The sequence below is a fragment of the Dipodomys spectabilis genome, unplaced genomic scaffold (assembly GCF_019054845.1).
Source record: "Dipodomys spectabilis isolate Male_0828 unplaced genomic scaffold, ASM1905484v1 ptg000125l, whole genome shotgun sequence".
NCBI lineage: Eukaryota > Metazoa > Chordata > Mammalia > Rodentia > Heteromyidae > Dipodomys > Dipodomys spectabilis.
In genome coordinates this window covers 2,322,657-2,344,510 of record NW_024870802.1, presented here as the reverse complement: position 1 = coordinate 2,344,510, position 21,854 = coordinate 2,322,657, and the positions used below count along the sequence as shown (strand labels likewise).

General features: G+C 44.2%; 1 protein-coding gene across 1 annotated transcript in view; it reads left to right on the top strand.

The window, feature by feature from the left end:
• Vwa2 (von Willebrand factor A domain containing 2) overlaps window positions 1-21,854 on the top strand; it is a 36,034-nt gene that overhangs the window by 393 nt on the left and 13,787 nt on the right. Inside the window, exons 2-5 of the mRNA XM_042689411.1 lie at window positions 10,798-10,859; window positions 11,801-11,875; window positions 13,063-13,196; window positions 19,402-19,511. Of these exons, the coding sequence (XP_042545345.1) occupies window positions 10,808-10,859; window positions 11,801-11,875; window positions 13,063-13,196; window positions 19,402-19,511 (371 nt within the window). The 5' untranslated portion in view covers window positions 10,798-10,807. The remainder of the gene's footprint in view (window positions 1-10,797; window positions 10,860-11,800; window positions 11,876-13,062; window positions 13,197-19,401; window positions 19,512-21,854) is intronic.

The window sequence follows — 21,854 nt, the reverse complement described above, 5'->3', positions numbered from 1 at the left end:
CGCCCGCGGAGAAGGGGTCGGGGCTCAAGTATTTGTGGGTGGAGGAAGGTATACCGGGTGAACCCCGAGCTGCCTGGCACTGTCGCGGGGTGCCCTTCCCAGGTGGCCACTCTCCTTTTGAATAAAAAAACTTTGGGTTCATACCCCCACCAATCACACACACACACACACATACACACACACACACACACCTATGTAGGACCTATACAGGTGTCACATGGCTCCATGAAGTCCCCACTCCCCCCAATAGCCAACCCCCCGCCCCCGCCCCCGCCCCCCCCCAACTCCCTGCAGTCTGAACTCCAAGGGCCTCCTGCCCATGAACCAAGAAAAGTCCCGGATTTGTCTTAACAGTGACTTGCTTCACCTGTCAGAGAAACCTCTCCCCTCATCAGCTCCCATCAACTCACACCTGGCTCAGCCCTGCTACCTTGCACCCCTTCCTTCCAAATCCCAGGGCTCCGCTCTTGGCCACCTGCCTAGACAGAAAAATGGGCCTCCGAGTTGCACCTTAGAATCTTGTGGTTTCAGAAGGTCCTGGGCACCTGGCAGAAGAGAAGGTAGGAGGGTGCATTGCTGCCTTTGACCGCAGAACTCAAGGCTCAGCCTGTGCCTTTCAGTGGGGGCCTAGTATACTGTGCTCTGCCTGTCATGTCTGGGTGATGAATCATTAGAACCGGTAGACTTTTCGAATTAGAAACTTCTTTAATTAAACTCTGGAAGCATTCAGTGTATTCGGGCCTAAGTCTTCACTGTCTGTTTTACTCCCAAAGTGTCATTAAGAAATGCCTATCTCAAAGAACTAGTCAGAGAGATCTCAAAGAACTAGTCAGAGAGAACTCAGAGCTTTGCCAGTGCAGTTGGAAGAGGCCATGCCAGGGAATAGCTAAGTCCCTGGCTTTCATCCACAACTATCTAGTGGCTAAAGGGTTACAAAGGCTCATGGGCCTTGTCTTCCTCTATAGACATCCAGCTCCGCTCCATCTTTGAGAATCTAAGAATTTCCCAGATTAGATTCTCTGGAAAATCCCAGGAGAAAATGATTTCTTCCTTTATCATCTCTGTGTGGCTGAGAACCATCACTGAAGCATTTTTCATTAAATCTGGCTGTTGGTCTATCATCCAGAGCATAGCCCCCCCCCCCCTCCCTCCCCTCTTAGTAAGCTCAGGATCCTTGAAATGACTTAAAGAGGCCCATGTTTGTATAGATGAGGAAACTTGAGATGTAATTTTAGGTTGGTTGGCCTGTCCACAATCAGTGTTCCCCACTGCAGTGGGACATTTAGAATGATGAGCCAGCCAGGTGCCAGTAGGTCACACCTGTAATCCTAGCTACTGAGGAGGCTGAGTTCTGAGGTTTATGGTTCCAAGCCAGGCAAAGCAGAAAAGTCTTTCATAGTCAGTTAGCCAGCAAAAAAAGATGGGTGTGGCTCAAGTAGTAGAGCACCAATCTTGAGTGAAAAAGCCACACCAGGGTGTGAGGCTTTGAGCTCATCCCTTAGTACTGGCACAAAAACAATTATGAACTACCAAAGCCCATGGTTTAGGGTTCCTCTCTTGGTGTTGTTCATTCTATGGGCTTAGAAAAATGAATAATGGTACTATTATCATACCAGACCCAGCGGTTGTATGGACCTTAAAATCCTCTGAGCTCTAGCTGTTCAACCCTGCCTTCATCCTTAGTTCCTGGCAGTCTCTGAACATTTACTTTTACTGTCTGTATAGGATTTTTTTTCCTGAATGCCATATATATGGAATCATATAATGTGCAGCATTTTCTGGTTGGCTTCTTTCCTTTAGTGATACACATTTACGTTTTCATTGCTGGCTTTTTGATGAGCTTCATCAATAATCATTAATTGGCAATGATGTCACAAGAGACAAGCCTTTTGCTAATTGCATCCCTACAGTGCATGTATCTCTCAATTATTATTACTTTTTTGCATCCTCAATACCTGAATGTATGCTGGGGCTAGAGCAAATGCTTCATTTCCATAGAAAAATGTCATTTCATTCATTGTATCAGTAGGAGGGGTAATTTTTATTAAGGCATTTTAGAACAAGGCTCCTCAAAACTTTGTGAGTTGTGTAGCAGGAAATTAAAATTATTTAACTGGGAAGGTTGTAATGTAATTTCTCATTAATACTTTATCCAATGAAGCTATTTCAAAATAAAACAATATCTTCTCATCATCAGCAAAGCTATTGCAATAGCTCTGCAGAGGACTCTTCCCATTCAGTCCCTGGTGCTTCAGTCTCACAGGACAGCTGAATATAGCTGAAGTCTTTGAAATCTTTTTCCTTAATGGCATTGGAGTTTGAACTTGCAAATTTCCTGCTCACGAGGCACATGCTCTACCACTTGAGCCCACCCCCCCCCCTTCCTTGTTTTCGTTAATTTTTATATAGGGCCTTTCATTTTTGACCAGGGCTGGCTCCAAACTGTATTCCTTCTACCTATGCCTCTGAGGTAGCTGAGACTACAGATGTACACGACCATACTTGTCTGTTGAGGTGGAATCTCATTAGTGGTTTTCCCCTAAACTGCCTTGAAATCATTCTTTTCCTGAACTCTGTCTCCATAGTCACTGGGATTATAAGTGTGCCCAGCCTTTCCTTTCATCTTCTAAACAGTTCTAGTGTGCTGCCTTTCCCTCTTCCACCATAGAATTACCCACTGGCTTTCCCTGAATGTGATTAGTACCCTCAAGCCTCCACTTCCTAGAATTCCCAGATCTCAAATGAGCAAGCCTCGCCCTTGTCCCAGAGGCTTTTGCACTGGAGTGCCAGAGGATCCTGGCAACAGTGTTTGGCTGTTGTCATCCATTTTATGGAGAATGAGTTGAGAGACTGAAGTGGATGAATTTACCAGATATGCTGCCTCTTGTTTGCTGGTGGCTGCTCTTCCCACTTTACCTGGACATTACATATTTATTGCCACAGCTGGACTCTAGGTGTGCAGTTGCTACCTCTGTGGCCTTGGGCCCCGACCTTCTCCAAGATGGCTTCCTTGTCTATGAAGATGGAAACAAGTATGCCTACCTTGCAGGGTTCTGAGTGTTGCTAAATGAAATGAGCATGTTAAGTGGTCCTTTGAAATCATTTATTTAGATGCTTCCATCCCATAGGGCCTTCAATGGTGCTGGTCCTTTGTTTCTGACTTTTTTTCGGGGGGGGGGTTGTTGGATTGTTGGATACTGAAAACTTGCTGATTTGTTTAGGGGGAGCTTGACTTTGTCAGGGTAGCTTTAAAAATGATCTTCCGAGCTGTCTGATGGTGCTCTGTACTCCCAGCCTCCCAGGAGGTGGAGGCAGGAAGATCACTTGAGTTTAGGAGTTTGGCATCCGCATAGGGAGTATAGTGAGACCTTGCCTCAAACACAAACATCAAAGCCCATCATTGTCTCAGACATATCAAACAAGAAATGTCCTCCCTCTGAGCCTGAGCCACCGATCTTGCCAAATGCATACAGAAGATGATTGTTAAAGCGGAAGACCATGAAGATCTCCCAGCTGGAGACTTCCAGCTGATTTTAGTCTTCCTGTTCAGGTGTCGGCTGCTCTTGCTAAGGAATAAGGTTTCTATCCTGCTGACTGGGAGCAGGCTGCTAAGGGCTCACTGAATATTTGGGGATGCAGTTGTGTTTCCTAAGGAGAAGTGGTTTCCTTTTTCACCCTACACTTACCTACATCTCTGATCACAGAGGAGAAGGAAGGCACTGTCCTGCAGAGCTATCTGCTACCATCACCGATCTGCATCTTCTTTAGAATGCATCCTTGTTTTGGCTTATGTTTCATGGTGCATCATGGGAAATGCTACCTTTGGCTTGTGTGCACTGGAATGCATCCATTGCATCCTGCAGCAGATCTGACATGTTCACTGTTGCAAGTGCTAGTGCTATATGGAACCAGGACCCAAGGCAACAATCAGATGAACTGCTAAGCAAGCTGGGAGCTTGTAATAAGTCTGTCCATGCGCAGTCCAGAAGCCAGGAAGCACTTGTGGGGTTAGCATGACTAATGGAACAGAAAGGAACACAGGTGATGAGCAAGGTATTCTGTAATGGAAAAGGCGTAGCCAAGTGTCCTGGGACCCAGAGTCTGTTCTTGTCTCTGCCTTGCAGATCACTCTCAGCTACTTTGCACAAGAATGAAGAGAGTCACTGGAAATCTCAGGCGCTCCACTGTGGGAGTTGAGGTATTGGTGGGTGGGAAATGCCAAAGGGCAGGATTCAGTGGAGCAGATATTTTAATGTGCTTCTGTTCCTCTATTACTGCCCATAGTCTATAGTCTGTTCCTGGAGCCCAGACTTCTAGTTAATCATCTCCTCTTACCCTTCAGTCTCAACACATCTCCTTGTTCGACCGTTTCCTAGAGCCTTTCCTCAAAACTCAAGAGGTAATAGGCTTAGATTCCTTAAGAAGCCAAGATGGAGCCTGATCCACAATGACTTGTGTGACATGAGATAAAACACTTCTCCATTCCTTAGTATTCTCATCTGCATAATGAGAATAATATACCCTCAGTACCTAGCCATGAGAATTAGGAAAGAAGACATAATTATGGCTTCTGGTAGCAGGAGGTAGGGAGGTAGAGTAAGTGCTCTGCATGGTAATAGTTGTTGTTGTTTAGTGTGGAATTTATCCTTGAAAAAAAATCCCCTTTCCCAGGATGCATTCCTATAGTCCCAGCTACTTGAGGGCCTGAGATGGGAGAATCTCTTGAGCCAGGTGTTCAAGGCTAGCTTGGGTAACATAGCAAGGCTTCTATCTCAAAAACAAAAAGGATTGTCCGGTGGGCAATATTTTCAGTGCTGAATTCGTAGTATAAGATCAATATGAGATGTGATCAGAGAAGAACACACTGAATACTCAGGATGCTTGGGTGTGACCAATCAAGAGTCCTAAAAATACAGAGAGCTAAAGATAGTTGACCGGCATCAAATAGCATGTATTTCTTTTATCTTGATATAGAAAGACTGAGCACAAAGATGCACCTGAAAGGATCTGTCCTCCCTCTGGGCTCATCAGGACATTTTATTTACCCAGGGAGCTTGTGCACTGTCTTTCTATCCCATGCAGCTGGCCTCCAGCTGAGACTGAAATACAATCCTCGTCCTAGGCATCTGCCATAGGCTATGGAGGCATGCGTGTCCCAGAGCAGTTCTGGGGTGAGTTGTGTGCCTGTAGGGGTGGCTTGGGGAGCCAGGAAGTAGAGGTGCTGACCAGGGGGCCTCTGATCTAAACACGGCTGAGAAGCATTATGCCCAGCCTCGTCTATTTGTACATTGCCAACATAAATTGTATTTTAATGAGCAGAAACTTAGGAGACTGGAAAACATCCACTGGGCAAGCAGAGGCACATAGGAACAGAGTGAGGTGGCTCAGGCTGGTTTCATGGCGTGGAGGGAGGGAGCCTGAATTGACTTGCTGTGTGTGCAAACCATCTGCCTCCTATCCCCTTCCGCTGACACACATACTTCATCCTCACCACAAGATGGGGAGGTGGCGGCCGGAGTCCTCATTTTATAACTCATCAATAGGCCAGATATATGTGCTAAGGTCAGAAACTGTCAGGCCAGAAGCTTGCCAGGAAACCAAGGGCAACCTTGAGGAGTCCCTTCCCTCTGCCCTAGCATACCATGGCCTTGTCCCGGGGCAGGTGGGGGCTTGTCCTGCATCTGGTGTGTGGCCTAAGAGGAAAAGACATACTGGGAGAAAGGGAAGTGCCTGGTGTGCCTGGCTGGCATGCTCAGGGACTGGAAGCTGGCAGGAAATGTGAGTTCTGCAGCAGGCTGACCTCCTGCCTTTCTCTAACTGACCCAGCCTGGGGGTCAGGGACATCCTGCTTCTGCTGACACTCTGGCTCTGACACCACTGGATATTTGGTTTTCTCTTAGCTCAGTGAAGACAGGAACAAGAGAATGGACTCAGATAGACTGCATCCCAAAGAACAAAACCTGGACTTTCAAGATCTATTGTTGGTGTATTTTCTGGTTTGCTCTGCTAAGTTATACTCGTGAGAAAACTAAATTCCATCCCATCTTACCTCTTTCTGTCCTTACACTGTATTTAAGCTTAAGACATGGTGGTATGCATCTTCTCTGTGGTTGAAATGGTAATGATATGTTTCTCTGGGCCAGGTGGAATTAGAAGTAAGCCTCAGGAATGCCCTTCTCTGGATCCAAAGTGAAGGTCTATTGTGTTTTATTACAACAGCATTTACTTTCTGCGCTTAATGCTGTCCTTAGAATGAGCTATCAGGCCCCACCAAAGTGAATTGGACCCATGCATTATTAGGCAATACAAACTTTGGTTTTTAGGGCATGGCATACATCATTCCAGGCTCTTCTTGCTTTGATTGTCTCTGCTGAGAAATCTGAGGTGATTCTAATTGGTTTCCCTTTATAAGTGATTACCCTTTTCTCTCTGACAGCTTTAAGGATCTTTTCCTTGTTCTGAGTTGATCCTGTGTGGATTATAATGTGGCGGTGGGATGTCCTATTCTGGTCTGGTCTATTTGGGGTTCTAAAGGCTTCTTGTATCTGGACAGGCCTATCTTTTTGCACGTTTGGGAAGTTCTCTGCTAGGATCCTGTTAAACAAATTTCCTAGACCATTAACTTCTGTTTCTAGGTGCTCCTCTACACCCATTATCCTTAGATTAGGCCTTCTGATGGTGTCTTCCAGGTGTTGGATAGATCTATCATATTTCTTGGACTTGTCTTGGATGGTTGTATGTTCTTTCTCTATAATATCTAGGCTGTCTTCAATCCCTGAGATTCGATCTTCTGCATGGTCTAACCTGCTGTCAAGACTCTCTACTTTGTTTTTTATCTCTTTTCCTTCTAGTTGGTCAGCTTTGATGGCTTCAAGTTCTTTGTTGAAGCTCTGTTTTAGGTCTTGTATGAATTTCTTTACTTCCTTAATTTGGTGTTCAGTGTTTGTCCTCAAATCGCTTAGTTGATTGGTTATGGTTTCTTTGGGCTCCCATTCCTTCTGTTGGGTTCCATTCAGCATTCCCTTTGTGGTCTCCCTGACTTCCTTCAGCTCTTTGTTAATGGATTCCATGAATGCCTTTAGTGATCTTTGTGTGTTCTCTACCCGGTCTCTCAATTCCTGTATTACTCTTTGATTAGCTTCCTCCCGTTCGTGGGATTCCTGCAGATCTCTTTGAGTGTTCTCAGCCTGCTCACGCCATTCCTCCCTTTCTCTTTGAGTATTCTCAAGTTGTTCACGCAAATCCTGTATCAGTTTTTGAGTAGCTTCCTCACGCTTATGATATTCCTGTATAAACTTCTGGGATGCCTCCTCTCTCTCCCTATCACGCTCATACAGAGTCCTTTGTACATTGTCAAACTTTTCATTTATCATGTTTGCCACCAGTGTTTGTAGAGCTGTTTGGGAACTCTCCTCTGGATTATTCATTATCTCTTCTAACCCCTGATTATCAAGATTGGGAATTGAGATACCCGAATTTGCCATTTTTCTTGTGTTTTTCCGACTTACTCTGCCCATTTGAGATGAAGATAGCACCAGTTTTGTGCTAGAACACTATCTTAAGGCAACCATCAACCAAAGTTTGCATTTGTACAGTCAATAGTCTACAGATACAATCTAGTTCAGCAGATACATCTATTCGATATCAAACAACTATATGTTAAAGGGCTACGAACCGCAGAGAAGAATTTGGAAAACCAGAAATTATTAGGGTTAGGGAGAGATGTGGGTAAAAAATAGGAATAGATTGGTGTGGGGAGGCACAGGGAGAGTTAACTATGTCCTAATCACAATGCAGGAAATAGGTTGGGTAGGATGCAAGTAGAGAGAGAGAGAAAAAGAAGAAAGGGAAAGGGGAATGAAAAGAGACCAGAAAAAAAAAAAGAAACGTAAAAATTAATGTTATTTTAGAGATTAAAAGACCATCTATTTATAGAGGAATATGAATATGTTGAGAGAAAGGGAGGGACATAGAGGAGATGTGAAAAACTTTAAAAAAATGCTTAAAATATTATATAGGTATAAAGAGGTAGTACTGCTATTAATGAATTTAAGTCTCAGAGGTTTTGAATTGAGTAATAAGTTTGTGGATTAAGTGTGTACACAATGGGGGATAGGGTCTACTGGTTAACTACGGGTTTATCTGAGGATGTGCAGGACAAGAGTTAAGTCATATAAAGAAGAACAAAGAGGAAAAGATGGAAAGGATAGGAAAGTGAGAAGAAAAGATCAGAAATTCAGTAGAGCTAGACAAAAAACAAAAAGATAATTAAGAATGAAAGAAAAAGAGAAAGAAGACAAGAAAAGAAAGGAAAACACACATTCACGTATTCCTAAAATAAAAATTATAAGAGGAGAAAGAAAAAAAAAAAAGTTAATGGAAAACAATTATTTTTTCAGAAGAGGCAAAAATTAAAGATTAATAAAAGTTTTAGAATAGCAAAAAAAAATTTTTTTATATATATAAGGTAACAAAAGACGAAAAAAAAAAACAAAACAAACAAAAGAAAAAAGAAAAGAAGAAGAAGAAAAAAAAAAAGTTCTTTGATTTTTTTTTTTTTTGGGAGGGGTGGGAAGAGTCTTGTATCTCCCTTTTGTCTGTAACCAGAGTCTGGTTGGAGTCTCTGGTCAGCTTGAGGTCCTGTGGCTTGATTGGTTTCTTAAGTCAGTTTGTTGGAACAGGCAGAAAAATGCTCTGCTTTACCCAAGATTTTGAGATCCCCCTCCTAGGTTAGTTTACTGGGAGGGTGATCTGCTTTGAGAATCACAAAAGAGGGGGATGCAGTGACGAGGCTAGGTTCTGGGTAGAGTTGAGGCCTTTCTACAAACAGTAGCTTTTCCCTGGGGCTATTTTGTGAAAAAAACTCACAGCGCCCAGCCTGGAGCCATTCTCAGGGTTTCTGTTTTTCAATTGATTGTGGTGGCTGCTAGAGGGAGGGGCAGCCTCTGGCTCTGGTTACCCGGTGAGGAGAGCCACTCCAATGGCTGGCGCCTGAGCTGGGTGACTTTTCCCTGGATGGAACTGAGTCTGTGAGGTCACTTCGCCGTTAAGTTCTTGTGACCTGCTAAATGACTCGTTTTATTCCAAGGCCTGAGCTGGAGCTAGCCGCTCCTCCGAGCTTTGTCGGTATCCAAGATGGAGATCACCGGTGCTGGGGGGGGAGGGGTGGCCTTCCCTCCTCTGCTCCCAGAGAAGGAGTGAGGAAGTCGGGCTTCTACTCACGCCGAGTCTTGGATCCTGGGTCATCTCTGGTCTGCAAAGTGCAGGATGAAGTTGTCCGCTCCTTGTCGGTTCTTGCTGGTGTTGAGTAGAATCCGCTCGTCCGCTGCGTCTGGCTCCTTCGTCCCGGACTGTGTCTCAGGTATGCCTCCGCGGCGGTGGTCGCCCCTGCGACCCTGCCGCCGCAGCAGCAGCTGCTGGCAGGCGCTCAGATGTGTCTGCTTGGCTTCCCCTCTCTTGACTAACTCTCTGTCCTGTGATGGCACACTTGGTGTGATTCTCTGGCTTGGGACTGTTCACTGGAACTCTGAAACTGTTTTCTATGCAAGAGCTTGTTCAGATTCCAGCTTCTACTCCGCCATCTTCCCCCAGTGCTACACTGGCAATTTCTAGGCAATACAAACTTTGGAAAACACAGGCTTTCTTTGGATAATAATGTTTTGCTAGAGGCAAGGTTGGTGATTTCCTAGAGATTGCAGAAAATGAGGATATTGAGCGCCCCAGTCTTCAACTTGTCAGCTTATTACTTTTTATGAAGAAACTGAGACCAGATGCCCCTCAGTAGATGAATGGATCAAGAAAATGTGGTATACATACATACATATATATACATACATAGATATAGATATAGATAGATATGGGAATTCTATGTCTCCATCAGAAAGAATGACATCGCCCCATTTGTTAGGAAATGGAAAGACTTGGAAAAAATTATATTAAGTGAAGTAAGCCAGGCCCAAAGAAACATAGGTCCCATGGTTTCCCTTATTTGCAATAACTAGTACATGGGTAGGACAAGTAGAAAAGGTCAAAAGCTCTGTACATATGACCATATAAGATGATGTTAAGTGAAATGAACCCCAAGATAGGGACACAAATATTTTTTTCCTTCTTGCTATTGTTTCTAATGTATTTATAATGTACCATGTGATTTTTGTTGTTGTTTCTTTGTATAATCCCTGTTTTTACTATATTTGATGTTGGTGCTTTGCATCTTATATATACACTTCTCTAACTTGGGAAGGGCAAGGGAAAAAACAAAATGCTTAAATAGGTATACAGGTGGACCCATTGTAACAATGAGATGTACAAGACACTATGTTGCAAACAAACTTCACAACTTTGGCAGGGTGTGGAGGTGGGAGGGAAAGTAGGGGAAAAACAAAGGAGCAGGCAACAATGCTTGATAGGAAATGGACTCATTACCTTGCTTGTGTTACTGTAACCCATCTGTACTGCATTTTTACAATAAAAAACATATTAAAAAAGAAACTGAGACCCAAGGTGGGCCATTTACATGGCAAGGTTGGTAAGGCTGAGAAGGGGGCGGGGGGTGATGGTGATGCTCAGGGGAAGATGTTAGATATTGTTTAAAGGGAGCAAGGTCTTCATGGCATTTTGGGAAATCTGTGGCATCCAGGCTACTGTAATTATTGGGGGGGGGCAGGTGGCAAGTGAGGAGACCTCAGAGGTCCCGTTTGTGACCCACAGTGGTCAGTGTCTCAAGTGGCATCTGTTGTATTGGGGGAGACGGACATACTCATTGCTGATGCTTTGTTTCTTTTCCTGGCCCTGTAGCCATTTCAATATGCCTTCTTTGCTGTTGCTGGAAGCCATCTGCATTTTCCTGTTTTCCAGAGGTAAGCTGGTTCTTGGCAAGGAATAGATAATGAAGTACTGGGGCCTTGGTTTGCTTCAAATTACGCTGATCCTTTTTTGTTAACATATATTTTATAAATGAATGGATTCCATCAAGACTTTTTTTTTTGTGAAAATACCATACAGAGGGGTTACAATTACATGGGCAAGATAATGAGTACGTTTCTTATCAAGCATTGTTGCCTCCTCCTTCGTTTCCCCTTCCCATCCCTTCCCATCTCCCGCAATGAAATGTTTTGCCTGAGATTCCTGGCAGCAGGTTGGAGACCTTCCAAATATGTGCCTAGATAGAGTGTAAGGAGCCTCACCTGGAGAATTGGTTCGTGTGTGTGTGTGTGTGTGTGTGTGTGTGTGTGTGTGTGTGTGTGTGCCAATCCTGAGGCATAGTCCCTGAGCATTTTTGCTCAAGGTTTATGCTCTACCACTTGAACCACAGCTCCGCTTCTGGAGTTCTGGTCTCCCTGCCTGGGCTGGCTTCGAACCATGAACCACAGATGTCAGCCTCCTGAGTAGCTTGGATTACAGGCGTGAGCCAGTGGCACTGTTCCTAACCAGGGACCCAAGTTTTCAGAATCACTGTTTCTTCGTAGCCCAGCTATGTATATTTTTAATGTTTCTCTTCAAAATATTCAAATCTAAATAAAAAGGCACCTCATAAAAATGGAACAATTTTCTTCATACTATTTAATGCTATGCAGGGGATGACATTTGGGTAAAGATATCCAGAGATGGAACCAAGGGCCTTACACACGCTAAGCCTGTACCCCAAGCCTCCCGTGTGGTCATGTCTGAGATACAAATACCATTGGACTACTCCAGGTTTCCTTCCTTGTTACGAGTTCATTCTGGTCACATAATGATAAGATGAAGAGTCCCCTCCATCTTGCCTTGTCTTGACTGCTTCTGGTGTTTTCTCTCCTAGCATCCCCATCCCTCCCATTTCAGGAAGTCCATGTGAGCAGAGAGACCATTGGAAAGATTGCTGTTGCCAGCAAAAGTAAGCCTGTGTTTACCTATCCCTGCCAACCCCCATTCAGGCGTCTCTGAGAGGGACCAAGAAAAACCATGTTCTCCCTGAGAGATGCCACCCCGCTCCCAGCTCCCTTTCACAAAGTGGGCAGGTATTTTCTCCAACCAGGGGCTTGGCCAAGTAAGTCTCCTTGGAAAACAAAACAAAAACAGGTCACATAAACAGCCTCAGTGAATTTTTGTTGCTGATTTCTTGGCTGGTCCCTCAACTACCCAGCCACCCTCATGTTCCGCCATATTCCTTCCTCTCCCATCCTAGTCAAGACTCTTCCAAGTGCTTAAGCGGCACCCGATTTCCAAGACACTCTGCCTATCCCTTCCTCCCTTCTCTAGTGAACTCCCTTCATTCCCAGCGGCTCCAGTACTTCCTTCTTGAGAGGTACCATCTCCATGGTGACTCCCTGACTCCTCCACTTCCCTTCAGATGCTCCTGCTGATGTGGGAGGAGCCAGATCATTGGGTTTGGTTCCCTGCTCTACGACTTCCTGGTACCTTGGTTCCAGAAAGTTACAAAATGTTTCTGCCCTCTGCTTTCCTCATCAGTCCAGTAGAAGTGAAAAACAAAAATAAATCTCTGCAGATCTGGGGAGTGGGGACTATGGTCACTAAAAGGTACAAGATTTCTTGAGGTGAGGGGGAAAACGCTCTAACATTGACTGTGAAGGATGACAGAATTCATCCATGAATCTGCTAACGAGGTGAAACTGGACACTTGAAGTGGAAGGATTGTATGGCATGGGAATTAAATCTCAATACAAATTTCAAAGGAGAAAAGTTTGATCTGTTTCGGGGTGGCTGTGGGAATTAACTCAATGAGTTACATGTAAAATGTCTCCATGTCTGCCATGTTTGAGGCAGTGTGGCAGGTAGGAAAAGCACAGCCAGAGTAGCTCTGATTGCTGCTACTTCAACTCCTGGGTCACATGGCCCCATGTGTCAGGGTGTCTGACTGTATGACACCTGTGATTATGTGACCATGTGACCACATGCCCTAGATTATGGCCCCTCGAAGGCAGGGACCATAGCTGTTCCAGGAGACCCTTCTTACAGAGCTCAGATTGGGCCTGGATGAGCATTTACAAGGTCCTTACCAGGGAGTCTTTGCAATATGGAGAAATCTAGTTCATTCTCCCCTGTCTGTCTCACTCTCTCCAGTGATGTGGTGCTCAGCGGCGCTGGACGTCCTGTTTCTGTTAGATGGTTCTCACAGCATTGGGAAAGGGAGCTTTGAGCGGGCCAAGCACTTTGCCATCACAGTCTGCGACACGCTGGACATCAGCCCCAAGAGGGTGAGTACCAGCCTTGTCAAACTGTGTATCTGAGTAGCTCAGTTAAAAGTGACAAGAAATCCTTGAAGTGACCAAGAAACCCTTCAAAGTAGTGACCAATTATTTTAGTCTGAAGAGTCAAGATGACAGGCATCTGGATGTTGAGGTGAAAGACGAACACACAGCTCTGATTTCTCAGTAGAGAAGGTGTTGTGTTTGCAGAACCATGGAAAAAGGACACATATTGATCAGACAAGAGTATTAGGATGAAGTACAACTCCTGCCCTCTCTTGCAAAGATATGCACCTACATCCCACATCTTTCTTTCTTCTTCTCGCTTCAAATATAGGTCATAAATATTAGCAGACTGTGGTAGCTATGTCCCTGAAAGGTGCAATTCTGAAACACACAGTAGAAAAATGGACAATGAATGTGGACAGATCATTGCCAAAAGCCAAACACAAATGGTCTTTAGGCACGTGGAAAGATTCCCAGTGGCATTTCTAGTAGTGAATCTTGGACCAGCATTTTTCAGAAATCCAAAGCTAAGTGTCACACTCCATGGGCAAACCTTTAAGAAACTCATGTTTTCATGCCCTATTGGTGGGAGGGTCAAATGGTGAAGCCATGGAGGCTTGCCAACAAGATCCATCACAGTGACAGAGGCTTGGCCCTTCTGACCTAACAGTTCCACTTGTAGAAATTTATTCTGCCCATACTGCCACCTCTGCAAAGTCATTGCTCCTTGTAGCTCATTGAGTGTTATTTGTAATAGTGTAAGGTTTCAGGCAATCTGCGTAGCTACTGCAGGGACCAGGTTAATCCACAATGGTGTCTTCGTGTAAGGAAAACTCCAGGCATCTGTACACAGGGAGTGAGAAAGTGCTCTGACATGCAAACGCATCAGAACAGATAAAGGTAAAAAGTAAGATGTAAATGGTATGGAGAATCTGATGCTTTTTACATAAAAACGAAGAGAAGTGAATGAAAACCTAAACTATAATGGCATGTGTAGGCATAAAGAAAGGAGAGAGGCTTGGCTTATAAGGGGCCAAGGGTAGTGGTTTCTATGGGAGATAAGGGTGGGAATGGAGAAGATTAGGATTCAACTCCAGCAGGAGACTCAGCAGAACAAACTTTGAAAAACACATTCTCGATCTTGAAACGTATGAACCTTCTACCCCAAACTCAAAAGTTTAATAGGAAGGGTATTTTGCCCTGGCAAGCCATAATTATTTGAATTACAGATTAGTCACATACAGGTTGAGGAAGGAAGTAGTATGCCAAGATGTCATTCCTGGGTTAATTCCCAATAAAACATCTAAGATTTAGGAGCATGTGTAGCTTGTAATGAGGACCAGATTTTCTGCAGAATGACGTGAGAGCATGAGCACCTTTCCCTGGGTCTTAGGCACTGGCCTGGTCTCTGCAGATACCATAGCAAATGCTATTCAGTCTGGCCACATGCAGCTTGGAGGCTCCAACTATGAGGTCAGTTAGGTATCAATCCTAAAAGAGCCAGGGCAGAGGATGGATGCATTTCTGCCTCCTCTAGACAGTGCTTTAGTTTTGTCATTGTTGTTGCCGGTCCTGGGGCTTGAACTCAGGGCCTGGGCACTGTCCTTCAGCTTTTTAGTTCAAGGTTAGTCCTCTACCACTTGAGCCACAGCTGTACTTCTGGCTTTTTGTTAGTTAACTGAAGATAAGTGTCTGTCCTTATAAGACTTTCCTGCTCAGGCTGGCTTTGAACCCCAATCCTTGGATCTCAGCCTTCTGAGTAGCTAAGACTATAGGCATGAGTCGCTGTGCCCAGCTCGGTGCCTTACTTTTCAAATGATTGTCTAGGAATCATTGCACAGTGAATCATGGAGGAAGAGACAGAAAGATCAAACACGGGCATTGACATAGCATGTTTTGTGATGATAACCTGGAGACCTCTGAGGGCAGCAAGAAAGAAGAAAATAACTGGACAAATTATTAGTGAATATTTTGCAGAGGAGGAAACAGAGAGGCCAAGTAACTGAGCAGGGCCACAAAGCAATCTCAGGAGACACTTACATGTGGAAGAACCAGGGCTCTTGGCTCTCAGCCCAGTACTCACTCCATTGGGCCATCTGTCTCTCCCAATGGGCAGCCTCTATGTGAGGGAGAAGTGATACTCAGGATCCATCATGCTTTGCTATCACATAGCAAATAGACAGCCAGCAACGAGGTGGTGCAGGAAGTCTAGGAGAGGAGATAGAAGACAGGAGGACAAGCAAGTCAAGGAACTTTGTGGCTGGTGCTGTGGGGAGTGGACCCATTCATTGGGTCTGGGAAATTCAACCTCAGTGTTGCTGGACCACTATGTCCATTGAGTTTCAGAAGGACTGCTTTAGGTTAGATATTGGCAGATAGACAGTGCCTATAACAGAGAGCCAAGAAGGTAAGAGCCCCAGAGATAGCCATAAAAATGGACCCTAATTATCTTTTTCATCTGGAAGAGAATGCAGAATGGCCTATCATATTAAGAAGTTAGAACCTGCCATTTGAGCTAGCGAAAGACTTTCTCCTAGCTAGAGAAAACGGTGTCTTACTGGGATGGGTGAGTGTCTTGACCGAGTTCACAGACCACCCTGTGTGGAGGGTTCTGCTTTAGAGTGATTTTTGTAGCTTCAGGCATTATACTTTTATTGCTGTATTGTTGGTGGTAAGGGGGCTTCAAGCTTGAGAGGCTGGTGCTCTACCATTTGAACCACACCTCTGACTAGTTATTATGCTAGTTATTTTTCCAGACAAGGGCTTGTGAACTTTCCTGACTGGGCTGGCCTTGAACCTCAATTCTCCCACTATCCAGCCACCCAAGTAGCTAGGGTTCTAGATGTGAGCCACGAGTACCCAGCTTATTGCTATGTTTTTGTCTCTTTTTTTGTTTGTTTGTTTTTTTGGTTTTTTTTTTTGCACACAAGGGATTTAATCAGCACTCTGTTTTGCTTTCTCTATCTTCCGTTTTCAGAAGAATTTTCAAATAGTTTTCAATTGAGGCTTTGTTTGGATACTCTGCTACTGAGGTGTATTGGAGGTGTTTGAAGTCTTCCTCTTAACACTAAAAGCTGAGAGTTCACTTCCTGCTCTAATAGACCGATTAAAGCTATTGAAGCGAAGTGATTGCAGTGTGGTGAGAAATCTGGGCGGGTTTGCTTCTGAGAGTACAGTAAACTGAAGATAAAAGGCAGCTATTTGCTCCCAGACCGCCAATTAAATTAAGTGCCTTAAGTACTGACTTTGCCTGTTTCCTGCCTGTTTTGTTTTGAAGTTGTATCCTTCCTGTTTAACCCAAGTAAATAGACCCAGCTGCTGGTCTTAAGGAATTTTTTTTTTCTGTCTCCTACTTACCTGATCAACTGCATATACTTTTTAAAAAATATTCTTAGCATAAATCAGTTGTATAAAGAGATTTCATTGTGATATTTACAAGCATGCAAATAATGTACTTTGATCCTACCCAACCTTCCCCCTTTATCAGAAAGGATAGCTTAGTCTACACCTCATTGTGTCTCCCATCTTTTTACTATTACATCATCTTGGAAGAGGATCCATATTGATAGATAGAGATCTATTATTCTTACAGCTGTGCCATAGGATTTACTGAGGTCTAATTAATCAACCTACTAATAATGGAGATTTATGATTATAAATACAGTGTGATTTGTAAATACTTGATTGCACTTTTATGGAAAGAAATCTACAGGATAAACTCCCAATAGTCTTGTGCACTTTTAATTTTTAATGAATATTGACATATTTTCCTTTGAGGATGCTGTGCCAATTTTCTTTTCTTTTTATTATGTTTTTGGCAGGGGTGGGGTGGGGTGGGGTATGAGGCTTGGACTCTGCCCCTCAGCTCTTCAGCTCAGGCAACTGCTCTATCACTTAAGCCACAGTGCCACTTCCGGTTTTCTGATGGTTTATTGGAGATAAGAGTCTCATGGACTTTCCTGTCTGGGCTGGCTTTGAACCGTGATCCTCAGATCTCAGCCTCCTGAGCAGCTAGGATTACAGGCGTGAGCCACCAGTGCCTGGCTAACTGTGCCAGTTTTCATTTCTCCCAGTGATGTCTGAGTGTTTTTGCTAAAGGGAAAAAATGATATCTCTTCATGAGTAATGTAAATCTGCTCTCCCTAAAAATGAGAAAGCCAAACATATTTACATTCAAGCACCATTCATATTTTCTGTTCTGTGACCTTTGTTTCTGTACTTGTCTGGTTTCTGTTGATTGTTGTTCTTTTTCATATTGAGTCCTATAAACACTATATATATTAAGAAAACAAATCTTTGTCCTCTAACATAAGCTGTAAATAATTTTGTCTTCATTTGTTTTTATTGCATTAAGCTATGTTTTGCCCTACATAGGTTTTTCAGGGATTTTTCTTGTTGCTTTATTTTTCTGCTGGTCAGATTGATCAGTCCTTATTTTACACTTTAAAGAAATTTTAATTCATAAAGTTGTATTTTCTTTCTTTTTATGCCAGTCCTGGGGCTTGAACTCAGGGTCTGGGAGCTGTCCTTGAGCTTTTTTCCTCAAGGCCAGTCCTCTACCACTTGAGCCACAATTCCACTTCTAGCTTTTTTGGTGGTTAATTAGAGATAAGAGGCTCCTGGCCTTTCCTGCTTAGGTTGGTTTCAAACAGTGACTCAGATTTGAGCCTCCTGTGTAGCTAGGATTACAGGAGTTGTGCCCAGCTATAAAGCGGAATTTTTAATTCTAGTACACCTCTAATTACAAGGGAGTTTTTCCAAGGGTTCTTCTGGAATTTTTATGGTTAGGGTTTTCACAGTTAAATCTTGAGTCCACTTGCAATTTATCCTTAATGTTTCATAGGTGGCTATCCAGTTGTCCTGCTCCATGCCTCCAGTTCTAGTGTTCTGCTGATTAAGGGGGGGTGGGGGAGGAGCTTGGAGGATTTACCTGCCTTAGTCTGGTTTGGAACCACAATCCTCAAATCTCAGTCTCCTGAGTAGTTGGGATTACAGAAGTGAGTCCCAGTGCCTGTCCCAATAAATTCAAGGGAAATCAGGGAAAGACTGTTTGTCAGAAGCTTCTTGGAGTTGTCCTCTGTTCTGTCTTCCAGTGTCCATCACCCCAAATGTCAATATAAGATTTATATTTCTGGTTTAGATGCCAAACAGTTTCCTGCCTGTTGGAGGGAGGCCAGTTGGGCAAACTGAGGACATCAGCTCTTTATCTCCCAAGCTCCAGAGCAAAAGTCTGCATAATGGTTTAAATGGGAATCGCCTGTCCCATTGGAAATCTTGGCCAGCATGCTGACCGACCTTAACTGCAGTATTACTTTGTCTTCATTCTAGGGACTGATTGTCCCCTAATCTGACTCTGATTTAGAGACCTAGACTTTCCCCAGGTTGGTATGAAGCAATCTCAGAAGTCTTGCCCACATGCAAAGGATGAGGGGTTGGTAGTTATAGCTAGTGATGATCCACTAGTGGTGGTGTTTGGGGAGAGCTTCTGTTGACTCCTCAATTGGGTCAGCTAAAGGTCTGTGTTGGTTTCTGAGAAGGCAGATGCTAAAATTGAGCCTTAAGGAAAGGCCAGAGTTTCCAAGTCCAATGTTCTGGACCCCTCCCTTGCTAGCCCTGGGCAAGTAAGCCCTTGTACATGACCTTTATTCCATGTCACCTGCACATTTTGGTCTGTGCAGGAATAATGTGCATTAGCTGTGCCTCCATGGATCACATGAGCTAATAACAACAGCACCTGGGCCTGGAGGGCAGTCAGCAGGTATGAACGAAGCTCTGTCTTAAGGCTGATTGCTGCTCCATTGAAAACCTTCAAGGGGCTGGGAATGTTGGCTTAGTGATAGAGTGCTTGCCTAGTATGCATGAAGCCCTGGGTTCAATTCCTCAGTACCATATAATGCTAGCCTTGAGCAAAAGAAGCTCAGGGACAGTGCTCAGGCCCTGAGTTCAATCCTCAGGACTGGAAAAAAAAAAAGAAAGAAAAGAAAAGGTTGCCAGGGTGTGTATTTTCCTCTTGGAGATAGGGCATGAAGCAAGTAGGCAGGTTTGACCATTTCCTTCTAGATTCTTGGCTGGGCAGTGGTACTTGTTGGTGGACAGGAAGCAGGGTTGGTAGCTTTTCTCCTCCTTTCTTTCCATTGTGGAATGTTTAAAATTTGACCCCAGTCTTGGGCCACTGCCCCCATCCCCCACCCGCCTTCCACTGCTGCAGGTCAGAGTGGGAGCATTCCAGTTTGGTTCCACTCCTCATCTGGAATTCCCCTTGGATTCATTTTCAACCCGAAAGGAAGTGAAGACTGAACTCAAGAGGATGGTTTTCAAGTGAGTATGATCAGATATTGCCATGGCTGGGATGAGGCCAGTGGCCTTGAAAATTATCCCTAGAAGGGGTCAGCCCTGCTTTGAATATTTACTGAGTACTCAAAGTACTCAGTACTCAAATACTGAGTACTTGAGTACTGAGTACTTACTGTGGGCTGCTTCCAGTGCCCACTCTATGCATACTGGGTAAAGAAATTTCCTTCTCAAAGCCATCCCTCTTCATTGCATGTTAATGTGCCGTGGGAATTCAAGTGCAAGCGGAAAAGCTATTTGCTGGTTTTATGTATAGTCAGTTGGCCTAGGACAGAGGCTTTTCTTTTCATGGTCAGACTGCAGTGAAGTGTGTGGGTTTGGGGAAGGACACTCAGTCCTAGTTGTCTAAGGAGGCCCTTGCTGCTTGCACTTCCCCGAGAGTCATTTTTGTGCTCTAATAATAGAAGTGTCCGTCTGCTGTGGAGAGTGCTTTAAAATGATGAATACCTGCTAATGAATACCTGCTTGTCTGTGTACATGCTAAATAAATGTCTGAGTGATGTGTACGTAGTGGGGTTGTGATTTCTGTTACAAGGCAGCTGATGGGAATGTATTTACTCATATAGATACACACACACTCATATATATACATACATGCACATATTTTATGTTATTTATGTACATACATGTATAATCTACTTGTTATATGAATGTATCCTTCATGTGAATATGGGTATATCATGCACAGATGCACGGACGTGCATACACATATACACACACACACACCTCACACCTTCAACCACTCTAATCTCCAGCTCTGCTCTCGCCCCTGCTGTCCCTCTCTGCTGGTATCCAGTAAAATCCTACTGAAGTGTGTGAAGTGTGTGTGTGTGTGTGTGTGTGTGTGTGTGTGTGTGTGCACATGCGCGCATTTGCCACATTTTGTTGCAAAATTCCAAATCTCCAAAGTACCTTTTCCAGTCACAGAACTCTGTCATGTGCCAGTGCTTGCAAAAGCCGAGGGCCCCAGGGATAGCTAGGAACCCTAAGGTAAAGATACCTTTAGCTGTGCATCCCAGCTATGTCCTCTGTTTTGGGTGCCTTGCCAGGGATATGCAAGAAAGTGCAAGAGGAGAAAGCAAAGCAATATGTGGGATTTTAAAAAATGGATTCGTATACATTTTTTAATCTTTCCCTTGGGAGCAGTTTGCCCATATAAAAACTTGTGTGTTAATGCTCATAACAGCACTGATTACAACAGCCCCCAGCTGGCAACAAGACAAACGTGCAACTGATGAATGGATAGACCAAGTGTTCTATATCCATCCAACTAAATGATATTTGGCCCAAGAAATGAATGAAGCACTAATTTGTGCTACATCAAAAATTCTACCTTCCCAGGAGGGTGAGATCTGAGGATCACAGTTTGAATCTAGCCCAAGCAGGAAAGTTTGTGAGACTATTATTTCCAATTAACCAGCAAAAAGCTGAACGTGTAAGTGTAGCTTAAGTGTTCCAGTGCCATTCTTGAGCAAAAAAAGCAGAGTGAGAGCTTGATGCTCTGAGTCGAAGCCTTAGTACTGGCGCACACACACATAGACACACAGATACAGACACAGACACACAGACACAGACACAGACACAGACACACACACACACACACACACACACACACAGTGCCAGAGGAGGATGCTAGGCCTTCCAAGTACCTGACCACACATTTTTGAGAATGTGCTTGGTTAGCACTTGCAGATCTTTGCAGGACTGAGATGGGACAAGACACGGAGGTAGTAGCTTATTTTTGGCCACAGTTGTGGGGTCCCCAGGAACACTAGAAATGGAGATAGGCTCGTGTCTGTCGGAGTAGAGGAATGATGACTGAATGGGAGAGGATCTCCCATCTCCTTGTCTCTGCTCTGCAGTGAGACTTTCAGGGCTGGGCTAATCAAGACAGGCAGCACTACCTACAAGGCCCACTTGCTTTTCAAGACCAAGGCATCCCCTCAAAGTGCGTTCTGGGATGGCTAAGAAACCACCCTGACAATTGTAGGATCTACTGCTCTCTGCTGCAAGGCTTGGCCCCTCTGCAGCAGCCTGAGATCCATCCACTGACTCACTCACGTTTTTTACCCAGTGGTCTGTCTGAAAGGATGCCTGCATGAGTCTTCTAGTTCAAATTCCACTTATTAAACAGTCCTTGCTAGGAACTGTGAGGATAAGACACACAGGGCCATTGATGTCTGGCCTACTGTAACCTGATCTGCAGACCATCAGACATTGAGGCCCTCCTATCAGATCTTCGTAGTAAAACCCCAGCTCATCACTCTACAGATTCTTACTTACACACAGTTTTCTTCAGCTTGGTTATTT